The sequence below is a fragment of the Paraphaeosphaeria sporulosa genome, assembly GCF_001642045.1.
Source record: "Paraphaeosphaeria sporulosa strain AP3s5-JAC2a unplaced genomic scaffold CC84scaffold_7, whole genome shotgun sequence".
Classification (NCBI taxonomy): domain Eukaryota; kingdom Fungi; phylum Ascomycota; class Dothideomycetes; order Pleosporales; family Didymosphaeriaceae; genus Paraphaeosphaeria; species Paraphaeosphaeria sporulosa.
Genome location: NW_017253366.1, coordinates 545285 through 563835, shown reverse-complemented (window position 1 = coordinate 563835; position 18551 = coordinate 545285). Strand labels below are relative to the sequence as shown.

The 18551-nt window shown below is 52.9% G+C and overlaps 8 protein-coding genes across 8 annotated transcripts; 3 read left to right on the top strand and 5 right to left on the bottom strand.

Annotated features, from left to right (window-relative positions):
- The first annotated feature begins 1015 nt into the window (after positions 1 to 1015).
- Positions 1016 to 1854, top strand: CC84DRAFT_860332 (uncharacterized protein). The gene is made up of 4 exons (XM_018187661.1): positions 1016 to 1228; positions 1293 to 1370; positions 1425 to 1555; positions 1612 to 1854. The coding sequence occupies exons 1-4, from the start codon at positions 1178 to 1180 to the stop codon at positions 1769 to 1771; spliced, it is 420 nt and encodes a 139-aa protein (XP_018033961.1). The 5' UTR covers positions 1016 to 1177; the 3' UTR covers positions 1772 to 1854.
- CC84DRAFT_860307 (translation factor) lies at positions 1769 to 3737 on the bottom strand. Its single transcript, XM_018187660.1, has one exon. The coding sequence runs from the start codon at positions 3449 to 3451 to the stop codon at positions 1937 to 1939; it is 1515 nt and encodes a 504-aa protein (XP_018033960.1). The 5' UTR covers positions 3452 to 3737; the 3' UTR covers positions 1769 to 1936.
- Positions 3708 to 6214, bottom strand: CC84DRAFT_1122967 (endosomal integral membrane protein). Its single transcript, XM_018175644.1, has 3 exons — positions 6066 to 6214; positions 4063 to 6013; positions 3708 to 4012 (listed from the first exon to the last, which is right to left on the bottom strand). The coding sequence occupies exons 2-3, from the start codon at positions 5969 to 5971 to the stop codon at positions 3945 to 3947; spliced, it is 1977 nt and encodes a 658-aa protein (XP_018033959.1). The 5' UTR covers positions 5972 to 6013; positions 6066 to 6214; the 3' UTR covers positions 3708 to 3944.
- A 123-nt stretch (positions 6215 to 6337) lies between these two features.
- On the top strand, positions 6338 to 8552 carry CC84DRAFT_1165809 (AP endonuclease). The gene is made up of 4 exons (XM_018178800.1): positions 6338 to 6465; positions 6590 to 7071; positions 7121 to 7227; positions 7286 to 8552. The coding sequence occupies exons 2-4, from the start codon at positions 6715 to 6717 to the stop codon at positions 8271 to 8273; spliced, it is 1452 nt and encodes a 483-aa protein (XP_018033958.1). The 5' UTR covers positions 6338 to 6465; positions 6590 to 6714; the 3' UTR covers positions 8274 to 8552.
- A 563-nt stretch (positions 8553 to 9115) lies between these two features.
- On the bottom strand, positions 9116 to 11120 carry CC84DRAFT_1149131 (MFS general substrate transporter; the record flags this gene model as incomplete). The annotated part of the gene is made up of 4 exons (XM_018176659.1): positions 9116 to 9932; positions 9978 to 10444; positions 10569 to 10895; positions 10947 to 11120. The coding sequence occupies 4 exons, from the start codon at positions 11118 to 11120 to the stop codon at positions 9116 to 9118; spliced, it is 1785 nt and encodes a 594-aa protein (XP_018033957.1).
- Positions 11121 to 13038: 1918 nt separating this feature from the next.
- On the bottom strand, positions 13039 to 13874 carry CC84DRAFT_860291 (uncharacterized protein). Its single transcript, XM_018187659.1, has 2 exons — positions 13302 to 13874; positions 13039 to 13227 (listed from the first exon to the last, which is right to left on the bottom strand). Exons 1-2 carry the CDS (start codon positions 13785 to 13787, stop codon positions 13192 to 13194), a joined length of 522 nt encoding a protein of 173 aa, XP_018033956.1. The 5' UTR covers positions 13788 to 13874; the 3' UTR covers positions 13039 to 13191.
- Positions 13875 to 14166: 292 nt separating this feature from the next.
- Positions 14167 to 16069, top strand: CC84DRAFT_1165808 (uncharacterized protein). Its single transcript, XM_018178799.1, has 3 exons — positions 14167 to 14990; positions 15041 to 15167; positions 15221 to 16069. The coding sequence occupies exons 1-3, from the start codon at positions 14636 to 14638 to the stop codon at positions 15828 to 15830; spliced, it is 1092 nt and encodes a 363-aa protein (XP_018033955.1). The 5' UTR covers positions 14167 to 14635; the 3' UTR covers positions 15831 to 16069.
- A 31-nt stretch (positions 16070 to 16100) lies between these two features.
- Positions 16101 to 17256, bottom strand: CC84DRAFT_1206930 (uncharacterized protein). The gene has a single exon (XM_018182069.1). The coding sequence runs from the start codon at positions 17140 to 17142 to the stop codon at positions 16441 to 16443; it is 702 nt and encodes a 233-aa protein (XP_018033954.1). The 5' UTR covers positions 17143 to 17256; the 3' UTR covers positions 16101 to 16440.
- Between the last annotated feature and the right edge of the window lie 1295 nt (positions 17257 to 18551).

The following is an 18551-nucleotide window of genomic DNA, read 5'->3' as shown; positions in this document are numbered from 1 at the left end:
TTGATGCCAAGCCCTGTAAAGTGTACCTCGAGGTTGTGAGGTGTCGGAGAGGCTCAAGTCCCTGCGCTACTGCAACTTCGCTGCCCAAGGGGCGCAACAAGGATGCTGGAAAAGCGCTCGAAATCTTGGAATGATGTCGCATCGATCCTGGCCAAACGCCTGCGTACGCTAGGTGGGAGAGTAAGTGTTCCGATGAGGATTCGACAAGTATCTCCGGCACCAGGAGGTGTCTCGCCAATCACTCAAATACGAACTAACAGGCCAGCCGCGACTTGACGACGACTGGTTGAAGCTTGGTCAGGTGCCGCTGATCGCTGCATTGTGCATGTTGCGATAGCCGCTGGAAGCTCTGTCGATATTGAGAATGCTTCTAGAAGATTAAAGACGTCCAGGATTATCGCGATTATCCCGTGCGGCGTGCGCCACATAGACATGGATGGGGCTATATCAGCAGTGCTATAGGCTGCCGTTGCACAAGTCCGACCTCAAGCCGCAATGGGCGCGGCGGAGACAGTACCGTGTCGAATGTCGATGACAAAGTGAACGATAACTCGCTGTTCTGCTGTCACAGGTCGCCACGATAATTGGTGCCGATCACGGAGATCCTCCCACCTACACGAAGTCCAGACTGTGCGTTTTGGAAGATCTCGTGGAGGCACGGCTGCCCACTGCTGATGCTGAACTCCCGTACCCGGCTGAGCCGACAAAACACGACACTGCTCACTCGAAGTAGGTACGACAAGACGTAGAATGGATGCATGAAAGTCAAGAGCGCTGGACAGTGATGTCCGGATGGAGAATTTACAGGCTCGGGAGTACCCAGGACTCTGACACGAATCTGTGACTGCGTCATTTACCGGCACATGAAGGAGAGGGACAGAATGCCGTGCGGCAGAAAGAGCTCAACTTCGACTCTCGGCTGAGTGTTCTTGAGATGCGGTTCCACGATGTAAGTTTGCGAAGTGATGCGTTAGCCGTCCAGGCCGTCGCTTCCTCTTCAACGTGGACCATTGCTGTTTGTGTCGCCGTCTGATGCAAACAACTATGGGCCCAGCAAAGCAAAGCAAACGGACCCATATCGCCTTAAGACAACTGCCAGTCTTCCCAGCAGTAGTTGGCACCTTCAACTAACTCACGACGTATTCCATTGCATTCGAAGGCCGCAAAGCGGCTCAACATGGCCAACGAAAGTACCGCCGCACCTACTTCCGAGAACATCAGCCATTCCGTGAGTCAAGTCAACCGTTGCCACGGTTCCGCCGATATACATTCCATACTCACTTGCCTCCCAGTCTCGCCATGGCAGGTGCAGCACTCCCCACGCCGACGAAAGCACCGCCGCACCTACTTACGAGAACATCTACCACGCCGTGAGTCAACCGCTGGCATCCTACCACTGATATACATGCTGACTCACTTTTCAGTCTCCCCCAAGAACAACAAGCGACGCGCCACTCCTGCCTCACGCCCACTCCGCCCTCTCCACAGTCACGGATATAGCCTCCTCCGCAGCATCCACTGTCAAGACCACCGCATCCTCCGCCCGAAAGTGGACGTAAGCCCTCCCAACTGTCCCACCTGCGTGAAACGCACATGCTGACACCTCGGCAGCGAGGCAAAAGTCGAGAAGTTGAATGCGAAGAAGGATGACGGAACGGGTCCGTATGGCAGCGTGAGTACGTGCGCGCCGAGCGATTTGGATCCTATCGGGCAGGGTGTGTTGCCTGCGCTGCCGGTGGCTAAGAAGGAGGATGCCGGGAAGGAAAGGTAGACATATCGAGATTGATGGGGCTAATGAAGGAGAAGGGACTGGTTCCAGGACAAGAGCGGGGAAAACTAGGTGGTTGGCATAGAGAGACAGTGTCCATGCGCAGCAGGAACAGGCACGAGGAGTCTTCTCTCCAGCGACTGCTTGTATATTTCGAAGAGTTAAGCATTAGATTCTTATCTCAGCGGCTTTCCTCAAGCGATTCATTACCGCCGCCGCTATGTCATCGCCTATCTTATCGTCGATCCCCTCAACCAAAATGATATCCACTCCTTTCTTGTCTAGCTCTCGTAGCGCCGAGAAAAGGCCTCTCGCTACGTCTTCGGTCGCTATGCCTAGTCCAATGTCCCATATAGATAGCGGACCTTGATCTGAATCGCGCTGGAATGTGCAATGTACAGCGTGAGGAACTTGGTGTTGTCTGACCGAGCGCAAAAGATTCGACTCAGGAGTGTGCGATGGATCCTGCTGTGCTCCTCCCATTGAGCTCGAAATCCCGTTCGTATGTGCATCAACAGCGTCATTCTTTTCGGTAACTGCGAGACCCAGGTTCTTCGCCCACGTCTTCGTCCGCACAATTCCCACGCTCTTCCGTCCTGCGACCTTATCCAATAGCCCCTTCACAGCTGGAGCCGGGGTTCCCGACTCGTACAGCACTACCGTCGCCTTCGGTGAGTAATGCCTGTACTTCATGCCCGGCGCTCGAGGCTTGATGTCCTGCTCGTGTTTGTCCTTGTATCCCACCACTACATCCTCCCACCCCGCACACTGCCGCAGTTGTTCGACAGTGATGCCGCCGGGGCGCAGGATAGACGGCGGGTGCGACAAACCGTCTACGACCGTGCTTTCAACACCGACCTCGCATGGTCCGCCGTCTATGATCGTGGATATCCGTCCTTCCAGGTCGTCTTTTACATGTTCGGCAGCAGTGGGTGACGGTCTTGTCGATGCATTCGCCGAAGGCGCTGCGAGCGGGACGGTGGATAGTCTGAGAAGCGCAAGCGCGAGGATGCTGCGCGGCATTCGTGCACCAAACGTGCTTAGTCCTGCGGTGACTTCTGGAGCCAGTTGCGAGTCCTTAGGATTTGGCATTATCATTGTGAGAGGACCAGGCCAAAACTTCTTGATCAATGGCTTATATATTTCTGGAATGGGGTCCACTGCGGTCTCCGGAGAATCCGCGCTTCCTCGAAGCAAAGACCGTAGTTGTGATAGCGAGTGAACGTGCACGATCAGAGGGTTGTCCGCAGGACGTCCCTTCGCAGCGAAGATGGCACGCACAGCTGAGCTGCGCGTTGCGTCCGCGCCTAAACCATACACTGTTTCTGTTGGGAATGCGACTGGAGTATCCGTCTCTTTCAGCTCTTTTGCCGCGCGCTGCAGACTTTCATAGTCTTGCCCTTGCGCGTACTCAATGTCCCACTCTTCGATCAATCGATCCTGCTTATCCGCCTCCTGTATCTTCAACTTACCCAGCTTGTCCGGGTTTACAGGAAATATAGTGGTCTCCATTGTAGTGGTAGCCTTGCGAGCGTAGAACGACGGGGTGCCTGTATTCAGCGCGGAAAGAGGATGACTGCTCTCTGCAGCAGCCGTCTGCGCCTGAGCTTGCGATACGCGGGGGTGTGAGGTGAATTTTCGTGCGAAATGTACATTTGGAAAACGAAAGAGGCGTGCGGGCATCAGAACACAGCCGGACAGAAGTTTGGCGCGGATTGAGGATTGCGGCCCAAAAATTATGACTCGGAAAGTCGGAAGCTTCCGACGTCGCCTTGGCAGGCTACGTCAATTCTACGGGGCCAAGGACTTGCACGAAGTGCCATAGTAGTTTCAAAGCAAACATCGTTCGACATATTCGTGCCCCCAATGTTAAATATTGTCGACGGTGAAAATGTTGGGTTAACTCCTGGCCTAGACAGTGTGGCAAATCTAATGAAATGAGCTTAATTTTTCAAACATGCCTATCAAAAGCATGCTGAAGAGACGATCGATTGGTGCACATGTGATACCCGGAAGCTAAACGCCATACGAGTCCGCAGATTCTAAACCAGTAGTGCAAAATGCCGCCATTGAATACAACCCACATACATATCGGTACAGACAATTGGTATCCTGAGAAATGCTTACACGCTGAAGCGCAAAACTGTAGGCGCTTGTTTTTGCTACCCGTGTCCAACTAGTCGACCTTGATAGATTTGTAGATCTTGAGGACAAATAGACCACTGGCGAGAAATCCGATCGTACCTTATGGCAAAGTTAGCGATGGTCAGCAGGGTCGGCTCGACAGAACTTACCAGTCAAGACAAACACAAGTACGCTGAGAAGTGCGCTGTATCCGAGGTATACGACACCACTAGTCCAGCTGAAGAAGCTCACATCCTTCATCCAATAGATCAATGCAGATGCGAAGACGTAGAAAGCGCTCGCTCCCGCCGTGCAGAAACTCCTCCACTGCCAGTGGTAGTTCTCCGCACAGAGGAGAAAGTAGATCATCAATACGGTGACCGCAGCGCTCGTCATGATCATGAGGCCGTAGCAGATAAAGAGGAATCCGAACATGTAGTAGACCTTCGAGAACCAGATTGACCTTACGATGAAGTATAGCTCGACGAAAATTGCGCCAAAAGGAAGGATTCCAGCAAGAGCCATCGACGGGAGAGGTCGGAGGTAGCCGCCGGTGGGAGGGATCTGTCGAGGAATCTGGTTCGTTCGCACCGGCGGTTCAATGGCGGCCTGCTTGAACCCGAGCCAGGAACCTGCGAAGCTGAGTGGAACGCTGATGACGAACCAAATTATGACAACGACCAGCATGGTAGTGAAAGGAACTGCGCCAGATGCCCCGCGTCCCCAAACAAAGAGATTGAGCAGGAAGAAGGTTGCAAATGCAAAGCTGGGAATGGCGAAAGGAGTGTAAAAGAAGCACAACTTCCATGATTCGCCCTGGAAGAACTTGTAGAGACGCGAGGAAACGTATCCGCCGACAAAGCCAAAGAGGGTGTAGAAGATAATGATGACGGTTCCGAGCGCACCACGGTTGCTTGGAGAGAGGAATCCCAACAAGGCAAATGCGATAGTCAGCCCGGTCATCATGAAGAGCTGAGCTCCGTTGCCGACAAGTACAGATAGCAGCAAGGGATGCTTAGGCGGCCGGAAAACGTCGCCATGGACCAGCTTCCAGCCCGAGTCTTCCTGAACACCATCTTCAATAGCGCCGCCGTCTCCGAAGTCGTCAAGCGCCATCTGGTCAAGACGATTGTATCTGGCAATATCCTTCTTCAGCGTGCGCACTAGAATGGTGCTGACCATGCCTATGAGGAACACTACGATGACTGCGGAATTGATAAGTGAGAACCAGTGAATCTTGGGGTCGTAAACATGAAGGTATTTGTCCCATCGGGTAGCAAAGGGTGTAGGGCTCAGACGCCACCAGACACTGTAGGTGAAGGTCACACTACTGGCCTGCCCAGCGTCTATGCTTAGTACTACCGGGTTCTGGTCATTGCCACAGTAGCCCTCGGCGTTGTTGATGTATTGCGCATTATCGGCGTACGAAGATGGTTCAACAATCACGCCCACGACGCGGAAGTTGTCCTTGCTGGCTTCGTGATAGTCAATCACAATATCATAGTGGTTGTTTAGGGTCGCAACAACGTCGGAGCCTCCATCCGGCATTTGGACTTCTGGTGCTCTTCCCAGATCAAATCCAGGACTGTAGAATGGTTCGTCATATTCTGACTCCGTCACCAATTGTGCAGCCGGTAGCCCATCAATCAACCAGTTGAAGTCGAATCCGTTCAAGATTCTTTGATTCACAAATGTTGCGTCTTCGGGTGCATACTCTTGAGGTCCGCACAAGGATTTGCACGTCTCGTTTGTTGCCATCTTGAGCTCAAAGGGACTCGTTTGTATGCGATCGCCAAACAATATGCTCCCTAGAGATTCGCGGATGTACTTGGGGCCACCCTCTGGCTGACAGAAGTGAAAATGCGGGTCATAATGGTCAAAGGAGAATGCTGAGCGTAGTTTTGGGTCGTTCCGCGATTCGGTGGGCGTAAGTCGATTGACGAAGAGAGGAACAGCATCTCCCTTTTTGTACGAGGTAGGCGCAGTGCCTGGGAAGTAAAACGCTGAGCCGGGTGTGGGCGCAAGAGCAAGCAAGAGTCCCAGCAAGGCGCTGGGACATATTGCGTCTGACCGTCTCATTGTGGACAGAGAAGATCGTATTCGTGGGTGGTGTGGAGGGCGCTGCGGTCGCGTCAGCACGATTCCAGGACCAAAGTCTGCGGAAGGCACCTACAGATCGCCCCTGGTTGTCGCAGTCAAGGCCGCCAATAGTCGCGTAGAGTGCAAAGTAGAGGTGGTACCCGAGAGTCTCAGTACTCGGCGCACGGGTGAATGTACGGCCCTAGAAGTGTCGGTGGGTAGTAATGGTGGATTGTATACAAGTGTTCAGAGCTCCTGGTCGCACATCTTACAAAGGCTAGGTTTAGCTGCATACGCAGCTCCCGTCGGGCTTGGCGTTCGTCATGTGAGGACGCGTCGCGCCGACCGTCCCGTTGACGTTTGGATGCTGGAACCCGGTTTTCACTCTCACCATTGAGTTGCGCTTTTACTCTGCATGAACGCATTGCGAAGACCCTGCAGTCCACTCGCTTTCAACTTTGACATTATTTGTCGACGCTTGCGCTTGCCCCAATGTACGTCGCGCCTTCCCTCTACGAGCAATGGAGCATTACCACCTCCACTCTACTTTCACTCACACTGCGACTCCCAATCACTTCCTGATTAAGCTTTCATCTATCAGCTTCTGACCATATATAGTTCTTCGTCATTCCAAGCCTTTCCTCCAAAATCATCCTCTGCCCTGCGTTCCCATCCGGAGACAAGCCGGACGTGCGCTGCTGCCACCTTGGGTCCTCCAGCACACCGCCTACAGAGCATTCAGCATGTCGTCCGACTCGTCGCTCTCAGCTCCACCAGACGACATCCAGCCTCCACCAGCTGCCTACGAGACAGACCCTTTGGCCGAGAAGGCAGTCAATGGGAAGAAGCGCAAAGCGGAGACAGCCACCAATGCCAGCAAGGTCACTAAGCGCACACGCAAGACCACTGTGACAGCTGATACGGAGCCCAATGACAATGGCTCAGCAGACAAGTCAGTAGAGGCTACAAAGCCGAGGAAGCGAGCGCCCAAGACTAAGGCTGAGGAGGAGACCATCGAGGAGAAAGTCGTGGTCGAAGACGAGAAGGGCACCACTGTCAAGGCAACGCAGAAGAAGTCGCGTAAGAAGAAGGAAGAGAATGTAAGCCCTTCTGTTTCTCCGTCACGGCTTGACGTACTGATTGCATCAGGTCGCTCCACTAGCTGAACGGACCACTGGCAGTAAGCTCCGCGTAGGAGCTCACGTCAGTGCTGCTGGAGGCATTCACAATGCGGTCACGAACCTCTTGCACATCGGGTGAGTCTGAAATATACGTTATTCTGTGTCAACTCACATTGACTTTGTACCCGCTTAGCGCAAATGCGTTCGCATTGTTCCTAAAGAGTCAGAGAACTTGGAAGAATCCGGAGCTCAACCCGGAGCATGCACAGCTCTTCATGGATGGGTGCAAACACCACAATATCGATGCCGCCGAATGCTGTGTGCCTCATGGCTCGTACCTGGTCAACCTCGCGCACCCTGACGAGGAGCGCAAGAAACAAGCTTACGATTCATTCCACGATGACCTGACCCGCTGCCACAAGGCTGGCATCAAGTATTACAACTTCCACCCTGGAAATGCAGCAGCAACCACGCGCGAGGGTGGCATCAAGCTGATAGCGGAGGCCATCAACAAAGTTCATAAGGATCCAGCAACTGGCGCCGTCGTGCCATTACTGGAGACCATGGCTACCTTGGGTAATACCATTGGAGGCCAATTCAAGGACATTGCAGACATAATCGAACTAGTCGAGGATAAGGAGCGTGTTGGTGTCTGTCTCGACACCTGTCATGTGTTCGCTGCAGGATACGATCTACGAACTCCTGAAGCCTACGAGAGGACCATGAAAGAGTTCGAAGACACCATCGGATTGAAGTATCTGAAGGCCTTGCACGTCAACGACAGCAAAGCGCCCCTTTACTCCTTCCGTGACTTGCACGCTCGCATCGGTACCGGATACCTTGGCTTGGCTGCCTTCCACCATCTGGTCAACGACAAGCGCCTACATGGCCTGCCTATGGTCCTCGAGACACCAATCGACAAGAAAGACGAGAATGGCAAAAAGTTTGAAGACAAATCTGTCTGGGCCCGAGAGATTAAAATGCTGGAGCAGCTAGTTGATATGGACATCGAGAGCGATGAATTCAAAAAGATGGAGGCAGAGCTTCACGAGGAAGGTTCTAGTGAGCGAGAGCGCATCGGCGACCAAGTGAAGAAGAGGGCCGAAAAGGCCGCTCCCAAGAAGAAAGGCAAGAAGAAGGTCGAGAGCGAAGACGAAGCTGATGAGGAAGATGAGGATTAGGCAAGGGCGAGCGTGGGCTGACTCGATAGGCTGAGACTTCACAGCTGGCAGAACAACTTCGGTTTGGTTGCATCAGGAGTCAGCGATCTGAGAAAGGAGATTTATTGTTTTCGGGTGTACGGTATACCCCCAGTTGGCATGAAGGCGTTATAGGAAACTGCATTTCAGCACGGTGCCCAGCACGGTGCTGGCAGGCAGCAAATCGAGACCAGAGGCTTATGATGTCTTACCACTTATCTTCGCGGAACGAGTGGTGGACAGAAATAGCATCATTTCGAGCAACATCTCAAGCACATGCTCTCTTGCATTGTAAACATTTCAGAAGTGATCAAGATTGAATCGCGCATCTTATCTCAACCGTTGTGCCAGAGTCCGCAGCGGGATCGTTTCATTCAGCTCTTGACATGCTTGGCGGGCCCGCAGCGGAGTTTTGAATCGCTTCATGCGCGCGGACGGCGGTGTCGTTTGCGATGTGCGGCGCGAGGCAAGGGTACGTCTCAGGTTGCGCGCTCCGCACACGGCTTGGCGAAGCCAGCTCGAGAACGTGGTTGGTGTCGATCAATGCTTGAGCGAGACAGAGCAGAGCTTGGACGCCAGAAACATGAAGGCCCGTGAGGCGATGGGGGCGGCATGACATGACAGGAGCAGTTTGTAAGATGTACAACATGGGAAGGGCTACGAAACGGAGGGATTGGCACTTCGGGAGTGAGAGAGGTCATGATTGCTCCGCGGTTACATATGCCGAACATGCATCTGAAAGAAAAGAGATAACGTCCAGTGCAACGGGTTCATGACTACGATGGTTCATGCTACCGAATCGAGGTTCTCAACATCCTCGCCGTTCACGCCCCCTCCCCCGCCATCTTCTTCTCTACCAACTCCTTCCGGTCCCTCTGCTGCACCGCTACCGTCCGATCCGTGTACTTCCTGTGATCAATACTCGGGATGAAAAACGCACAAATGACACCCAGCAGCCCAAATGCAAGCGCGACCTGGTAGCTCAAATGGGCACCCTGTAGATACGCCTGTTTGTTGCCCAGGGTAGCAGCGGCGCGGATAGCAGGCGTGATACCCGGAACAGCCTGGTATGCGGCGGCGGTGTTTGCCTTCGCAGCGACGATGAGCTTGGAGAGCGTTGCGGTGGGGAGATTGAACGAGGAGACGTTGGCGAGAACAGCAGAAGGGAGCGAGGTCGTGTATCTGTTGTTTGTAACGTTCGAGAAGATGGCTGTTGCGACGGCGCCGGCCAGGAGGCGCGAGGTGCCTGCGAGACCGGCCGCGGTGCCAATGTCTTCTTGGTAGACGATGCCAAAACCGACGAGGACCATACCGTTGAGGATGTTGACGCTCGTACAGACGCTGATGATGCACGTGAGGATGATTGACTGGACGGAGTTGCCGAGAGTGGCCGTGGACATGGCGCCGACGCAGGCAGTCTGGAGAGCGACGGCAAATACGACTTGCCAGCGTTGGTGGCCGATGTACTTGCTGAAGCTGACGATGATACCGCCGATGATCGTGCCGAGTGGGAGGACTGAGGCGAAAAGACCTTTGGAGATCTCGTCGCCGGCGTAGAGAAGCTGTGACAGTCGGGGCCACAGTGTTGCATTGCTATAGTATTGCATGCCTCCTATGGCCATGACTAGCATAGGAGTGGTGCTATTTCCATGAGCTAAGTTCAACAAGTTGTGGCGGGAGACTTACAAGTGACGCTTCGCCCTGAACAGACGTGGCGGGAACAATGGCTCTTTCAGTGTTGTAAAGTTCTCGTACACAACCAGGCCGATCAAGGTCAAAAGGCCAATGATGATAGGTGCCAGAGTGGTCCCACTGACCCACGGATACAAAGTGCCGCCCCAACTAATTCCTACGATAAAGAGCGTGCAGCCTGCCAGGAAGAGGAAGAGGCCAATCCAGTCGAACTCTCGAAGCAGCTGGCGCTTAGCCTTCCCGTGCTCCGCTTGTTTGACTCGGAAGGACGGCGGGTGATAGAAGAAAAAGAGCATTGCCAGATTGGCGGTTTGGAAAGCAATCATTATGTAGTAGCAGATGCGCCAGTTCTTCGTTTCTTTGATGATGACCCAGCTGATGAGAGGCATGAGCTGTGCGATGATTGAGGACGCATCGAATACGCCGATGGTGACATGACGGTATTTGCTCGGGACGATTTCCTTACTGGGTCAGTACATGCAACGGTTGGTGCAGCGATATCCGAAGTTCGGGGTACAGTGTCACCCGTGGGTGGGTAATGCATGGAATGACGGTACTCGAACTTCTGTCTCAGGATGCTCTTACCTGAACGGCACCGAAGCTCATCTCGAGAAACCCGGAACCCGCTCCAAAGATGGCTCCGCCAGCTATCATCTGATTGATACTCTGGCCCGTCGCAGATACAATACTGCCGATGATCAAGAGGCAGGCTCCAGCAAGGAAGAAGTACCTGCGGCCAAAGATATCCGAGAGACGACCACCTATCGTGACGAACATGGCCCCTCCTAGGTTCCAAGAAATGGTGATCCAGGTATAACGCGGATCAGGCCCTAGATCAGCGTTGATGAAGGTAAGAATTGCAGGAGGGATCAGCAGCGTGAAGAGATAGGCGTTATAGCACATTGCCATGGACTGTACTAGTCAGCGTGCCTAGTCTCTTGTAGAGTGTGTATCAGAGCTTACAGCTGCGGCCATGAATGTCCTCCATGTCATTCCGATCTCCTCTCCAGTTGTCTGAAGATGTTGAACGATTTCTTCGTTCGCGCTGTTGACGTGCTTCAACGGAACATTGTGATCCGAGTTGTTCACAGACTCGATAGTGTCAACATGTTGCGTAGTGCTCTTGTCGGTCTCCATTTTGGCAGGTTACTGAACGAAGACGAAACTCGACGAAGAGGTTGAGACCTGGCAAGACCTACACAAGGTTCCATGGGAACATATGTAGGGCCCGCTCCTACGTCCGCAGGCTTGGACGCTATGCCCGGACATCCCCACAAACCTCACATTGCCCCCGCAAAGCGATAATCATCCCGCAAAGCGTGGGTTCGCGTAACGTCGGAATCAGAAAAGAATGCGCCAAATGCTCTTTGTAGTTTGGCGTATCGTGGAGTAATGCGGAGGTACGGCGGGTTTGCCTCTGGCGCCTCGGCGTTGACAGCCACTCGGAAAAGCTCAGCCGGCTCGGTAGCGGTCGGACGCACCGCATGCCATTGAATGTTCTTGACAAAGCACACTGATTGAGAGGTCACCAGGCTTCGAACTTAGAGCAGCGCAGGCTCCAAGTGGAGGATCCAGATACGATATACCTAAGTATGCATTGTACCGTAGACTTGCATATCCAATACATGTGTGAAGGATGCAATTTTGTACCTAAACTCGGGCTTGCAACACATCCAGGACCATGGAGGCGGGATTCCAAAGGGTCTGATCGTCGTTCTGCATGTAATGCGTGATTTGTTTGGAATGAAGGCTAATCTTCTCGCTCACCGTTTGGCGTTCACAGAACAGTCGGCATCACTTCCAAGCCACAAGGTAAAGGAAATGTTGGTCCATGTCCGGTTGAAGCGAACCGACGAAGTTAACGGATTGGTTGGCAAGTCGGTGAACATAAGCGCTCAGTGACAGCTGACGGAACAAACTCATCGATTCGCCTGGGCAGATGGAGGCTAGCGATTGTACCCTTGGCAGCCAAATGATGAACAGGTGACCAGGGATAGGTTGCTCACAATAGGGCTTGATGCAGAGCTTGCAACACATGCCGAGACATGATATAACACTGCGGCCGTGAACCACAGGGAGGGCAGAACTGAGCGATATACGCTATAGCCTGTCCAAGAGTCTCGTCAAGCTATTGGAGGGCTTGTCCATATCTCGCATCCATCCTTCGGAGGAGGTATGTGCTTGCGTCAAAGCGAAAGCTGTCCGTTTCTGTAGTGACATGCGCCTAGAAGCTGTAAGTATCTCATGCTTCTTTCAATCCGCACCACGATGACTTAGGTCGTCGCATGTGACAACATCAACAAACCAGATCAGTGAGCTGCGTGTTGATGTCTGTCGAGCTAAGGGCTTGTCAGTCAATCGAAAAGACGCCAAGACCAATTTCTGGCGTCTATCCGGACAGAGTATGTTCGAATAGTGCTTGGTGGCCTCGATAGAGCAATGAAAAGGAGCTGTGATGTGATTCAATTACGCGCCGGTTCTTCAGTATCGATATCGTGTCTATGAAGCGGTTCGGAAGCTGATCGAGAGCCTAGGCTAGCAGGTCTAATATCATGCCATCCCGACAGTACTTGGATACGTTTGCACCTGCAAATTTCTGTGAGATGTGCATCCTCGGAAGTCCGGGCACATGTAACATAACAAGAACGACAAGACCGCACAAGGGCGTTCATCGGGTGGTAACGTTGACAGAATATCGCTGACCCAGGCGGAGCCGATTGCATGGCAATGACAGCTAGCAAGACAACCAGTTCTATGCACACCTTCCACCGATGCTCCCGGGCGATTCGGCTTGAACGAAGAGATATGGTATCCAGAGCGGTTATGATCGTCCTCGTAAATGAATGTCGTGATTCGGATCGTAGAAACCGTAAGAAGAGGGGAGATCGGAACCAAAGGTATAGAGTTGGCAGCGTCGTGTTCGTTGTCTACGCTAGTAAGTGGATCAACTAAAGAATATTGCAATTACCGATGCGGTCTCTGTGACAGTCCCACTTCTATGAGAACATTCACGGTCTGAAATTTTGTTATAGGCCCAGCGCCATGCTGATGAGACCATGCGCTATCGTGTTGACAAGATAGTATCGAAACCCTCGCGAACTTCGTTACGGTTCCATCGACAGGAAAGTTATCCGAAGACCTGGTACCGCCGCACTTGGCGACCGTAAAAGGAAGATTTGATCGGTGAATCAGTTTCGCACGCCGGCGCTCAATGCTGGCCAGTGTGTATGTAAGCCCCGCGGGTCTAGGACAGGGCCAAAAGGCCCGTCGTCAGGATTCCAACGCAATTGAGCAGAGCACAACGATTATATCACATACTTTTCGCGTCGCAGCAGAGAAGCTCTTGGCGACTGTCTCGGACAAGGCACCAAGGCGTCTTGGAATGTCAATCTGCCAACAAGCCGCGTAGCGTGGGGCAAACGCAACCCGTTTGTAATCGTTTCGATGGAGGAAGCAAAGAGAACAACTACGCATAAGATCCTCAGGCCACAAAATGGACCCCATCAGGCTTCGGAGGGGAGATTGCGGCGGGAACTGGTAACCCCGAGTCTCGTGTGGTGGGAGATGGGACGTTGTATTGCGACGACTGAAGCTTGCGCCTGTACATGTTGCGGCGAATCGTGACATAACTTGACGTGCAATATAGTACCCGACGTGAGCGATAAGCGAGAAGGCGGCGGAGACATTCAAGCCGGTAACCGTGCCGTTCTCCTGCCTCTCATGGAGGCGAGATTGTTGACAGGATCGTTTAGAGGGGGCTGGAGATAGGGAGTCTACGGCGGAGTTTTGCTTCAAATCCATCATTGCCCGTCACTAGGTCACAAGACGAACAATGACAGATGTCGAATGCGGCACCAACAAGGGGATTAACCCAGACAAGCTTTTGAGCGGCCCAATAGTAGGCGGCATCGGGGGTGAACTTGAGGGGCGGTGGATCTGCGAGTGGAACTATTGTTGTGGGAACCCTGCGATGAACAAGCTAGACTTGACTTGCCGGGTGCTCGGCTGCCGTTGCCCGCATACGATAAGCATCATTGCAGTTTGAGGGTTGGAGTCCTGCACAAAATTAAGCTGTCGCGCCGGTGCGGCTGGCCTGGCGCTATTCCCGGCGCAGCCTTAGCGCCCCGCGTTCCTGGAACATGATACAATACCTGCACCAGACTTGACTCCCACCTCCTAGAAACCTCAGACGCTGCCTGTTTCCAGCGAAGGCTTCAATGCCTTGGGCAGTTGCGGCCCGTGGAGGCTGCACTCCAAGCCTGAGGAAAATTGGCGCTTCCGGACACAGGCGTCTGTGCACATATCACAACTTGACATGCGGGATGGTTCGTGAGACACCTCTTCCCTCATCGCAGGTTTCATGCCCAAGGTTGCACTCAGCCGCCTTGCCGGTTTCTACACAAGGTGCTGAATCCGCCAAGGACTTAAAGACTACCGTATGGCACTCCAAAGTGTTCATTCCCCTCATCCTCAGTTCTATTCTACCGCGCTCAGGCTGCCTCATTGAGGGTTACGTTCCTTTCTCCCCTTCTTCCTTCTTTCCGCAGATCACGTTGAACGTGTTTTTGTATCCTTCCTAATTCACCGCGAGCCGGCATTCATTCTTTCGAAGACTACATTCCACCTATTTCACCATGCGTTTCTCCACCATCATGCCTTTGCTGCTTGCAGCTGGCGTTGCCAATGCTCAGTTCGGCCAGGGCAGGAACGGTCAGAACAACGGCCAGAACAACGGCCAGAACAACGGTCAGAACAACGGTCAGAACAATGGTCAGAACAACGGCGGCAACAATGGTGCCAACGCCGGTGGTAACGCCGGTGGTAACGCCGGCGGCAACTGTCTCAACCCCGCCGTGATCTCGAAAAACGCGAACAACAACGGTTTGCAAAACGCCGAGGCTGGTCAAGCTGCATCTGCCACTGATGCCAACAACTTCATCAACTTCTGCGTCGGCAAGACGATTACAAATGGTCTCCAGGTCAAGGGTGGATCCTGCAACCCCATTCGTGAGTGCTCATTAGTTCTGTGCGTGCAGTTCTTATGCTAACATACATAGCCATGGGAAACATCCCCAGCACTGGCAACATGATCTCTGCTGTAATGGTCAGCCCCCAGGATGGCGACACTGTTCCTGCGAACCAGGCGATGAAGTTCTCTGTCAAGATCAACAACCTTGTGGCTGGGTAAGTTGTCATTGAAAGATGTCCATGAGAGATTTGCTGACCGTACGTTCCAGAAAGTTCACCAACCCTGACGTCACTTACTACGTCGCTCCTCAGGACCTTCAAGGCGGTAACGTCGTCGGCCACACTCACATCAGTGTGCAGGAGATCGGTAACGCTAAGACCACAACTCCTCCGGACGCTCAGAAGTTCGCTTTCTTCAAGGGTATCAACGACGCCGGTGATGGCCAGGGAACTCTCACTGCCAACCTCGCTGCCGGTCTCCCTGCTGGTGTCTACCGTGTCTGCTCCATGACCTCTGCTGCCAACCATCAACCTGTCCTCATGCCTGTCGCTCAACGTGGTCCCCAGGACGACTGCGTCCGCTTCACTGTCGCCAACGGCGGCGGCAACAACGGCGGTAACGGAGGCAACAATGGCGCGCAGAACAATGGTCAGCAAAACAACGGTCAACAACAGGGTCAACAAGGCCAGCAAGGTCAGAAAGGTCAGCAAGCCCAACAAGGTCAGCAAGCCCAACAAGGCCAGCAAGCCCAACAAGGCCAGCAAGCCCAACAAGGCCAACAGGGTCAGCAAGGCCAGCAGGGTGGGTTCGGCGGCGGTAGGAAGGGCCGAGGACGATTTGGACGCATGAAGTTCGCTGCTCGTGACTTCGTTGCATAGGCAACGCACAGCACTGAACGAGGGGAATCAAGATGCGTAGGGGGAAGGGATTGGGGATGAAGACCACATTTACGTTGTGGTAAGGAATAATAGTATTTTCTTCTATTCACTGAGGTCTGCCATGGAGATAGAACATGCCTTTCGTCGCCATTTATGAGGCGCAAAGGCTTACTCTACGGAGTATGAAGCGACAGCGCTTCATGGACTGGTTCTGAGCGCGCTTTTCTTTTCTCTGTCGCATTGAGTACTATAACGAAATGTAAATTATTGCTATACTATTGAGATGTGCCTGGTTCGTGACAAGGGGTAGGGGTGTCTCATGTGTGCCTCAGCGATCTGCATGGCGTTGCCGAGGTGCCATGATCCCGGCATCTTAGACGTCTCAATAAGGCGATCAGGTGTCTCAACTCAGTGTCGAAGCCAGCCATGAGGCTTTTGCAATTTTATGCATTGCCTGGTGTGGCATCTCCACACTGTCACAAAATTGTGACGTTTGTCAGTTGGATGAGTGCTGCGACAAGTGAGCCCCGGAAGCCTGCACCGACGCCTAGACACTGTACGAACACCGAGTATTTCAAATAGCTGAACGTTACACCTGTCATAACGTCACCTAGGTGCGTGGACCCTGACGTATTCTCCAGCCCGTCGCTGGGAGCGTCCGTCTGGAAGCTCGCTTAGCGCCAAAGTACTTGTTCACAAAAGCCTTCCATTCCACGCTCCAAACCCAGACCTTCTCCTCTTCATTCCATCGTATGTCTTTGTTGATAGTAACAACATTTACTCCTCTAGTCCGTTGTTTGCCAAACCACATCCAAGCCGCAGCCTCGTCCAAGCGTTCCTTCGTGAGTGCGCCGGACGCTGTCAATTGCTCAATTGTGTCGCCACTAGGCAGTGCTTTTGGGGTTGATAAGACCACCCTCCGTGATTCTGCGTCGGGGTTTTCGCAATGTAAAGTGACTTCAGCGCCTGGTACTGGCCGCATGTAACGGGCACGACCGGAATTTGGATCCAGTCGAGGTAGCGATAACGAAAACGAGATAGTAGGGAGATAGTTAGTGACGAAGACCCGGTCTACGAAGGCTTTGTAGTCTCTAGATACAAAACGCAATGTGCACCAGAGGAACTCGACATCGTCCACTTGCTCGAAAATTTGCAGCCATAGCTCCGTTGGAAGTCGAGGTGGTGTGATGGATTTGGCCATTGAGCAGCTGTATTTGTCGTACATCTCGACAATGGTAGATTCCACCAACAGTCCTGAGTGCGTGGTGGTGTTGGAAAGCTGATGTTGTTCGAGCGCGCTCGAGCGTGCCATCTGTGGGGGTGGCACCACTGAGTAGTAAAAGATAGCCTTTATGTGGATTAAGAGCTAGTACTCTAAGCCCTGTCCAATGAAGTCTGTGAGATGCTCAATGCTCACAGACCCGAGAACACTGAGGCGAGGGTGAAGGTGGTCCGCAAAGTGGCGCAGGGCTGAGTCACTACGGCACCACCCTGCGCCCGTGCATCAAAGCCGCCTCACTGCTTCTCGCCGGCAGCACAGCCTGTTAACGAGTGTGCGCCATATGACTCCTCAAGAATATTAGTCATACCACCTCAGGTACTAACTATAACGTTAGGTCCTCTCTGCAATGGCCTGGGCTTGTACAGCGCTACCGTGACCGTCTTCATTCGGCGCACAGCCCCTGATACTGTGCTACAACATCGGAAGCTAGAAATATAGCTGGTTGCATCAGTTACGCAGGCATTTCCGGTATATGGAATCAGTGGATGAGCGTAACTCTTGCCGCCGGCACGGCGCCTGCAGTCTCTGGAAAGGCAAGCGCTTCGGGCGTAATCGCTGGTTTACCCATGCACAAAAACATCCAATGCTACACCCACACCATTCATCTTTCGTCGCATGCCAGAAGCTAGGGTGAGACGTGTGTGAACGGCCGTCCCACCGGAGTGAGGCAGGTGTAAGGGTGCTGACTAATCGCAAGAATGTGGTTGGTGTTGCTAAGGTCCGTTACCAACATCAACCTTCTTTCTCAACAGCGTCCACGTCGATGTGTCTCCTCATAGCCTTTTGAGGACAAAGTAATACGAAGCCTTGATTCAGCGATTCAACTTACCACATGGCTCTTATCTCTGTATCTTCCTCGATCAGGAACGAGACATGCCAGTCAATCTCCATTCGACCAATGCTCCTGGTCGACAGCATCGGACCTCGCCGGTCCTACGCCAGCAGCTTTGTTCCACGAACAAGGATAGACAGGATCTGACATAAATGCTGCAAGATCCAAACTACTGAAAACGGCATGACGTTCAAACAATCGATCGCAGCACTAAAGGATTGGCAAAGCAAGCTTTTAGGCTAGAAGGGTCTATCCATGTTCGAGGACCAAGATATTATTTCGTCACACTGACCAAAGGCATGGCACATGCGTGTGTCCGACTCTGATGAAGGTATGTTCTTTCGCAAACTCCAACCCTACAGCAATCTTCCAAGGTCTCTATCAAGAGGCGCTAATAATTGCGCCCTGGCGTAATCTCTTCACGGCAGCGACTCATGTGCCGTACAGAACGGACCCTCTTGGCACAAATGCCGACCTCATCCCGCTTCAGCCACTCGTTGTGTTTTACTTGACCATGTTTGAGCGCATAAACAAAAGGTACGGGATAAACACTAATCATTTTCGGAAGACAAGCCAAATTGAATGCATCAGTGGGCGATGTTGTTTT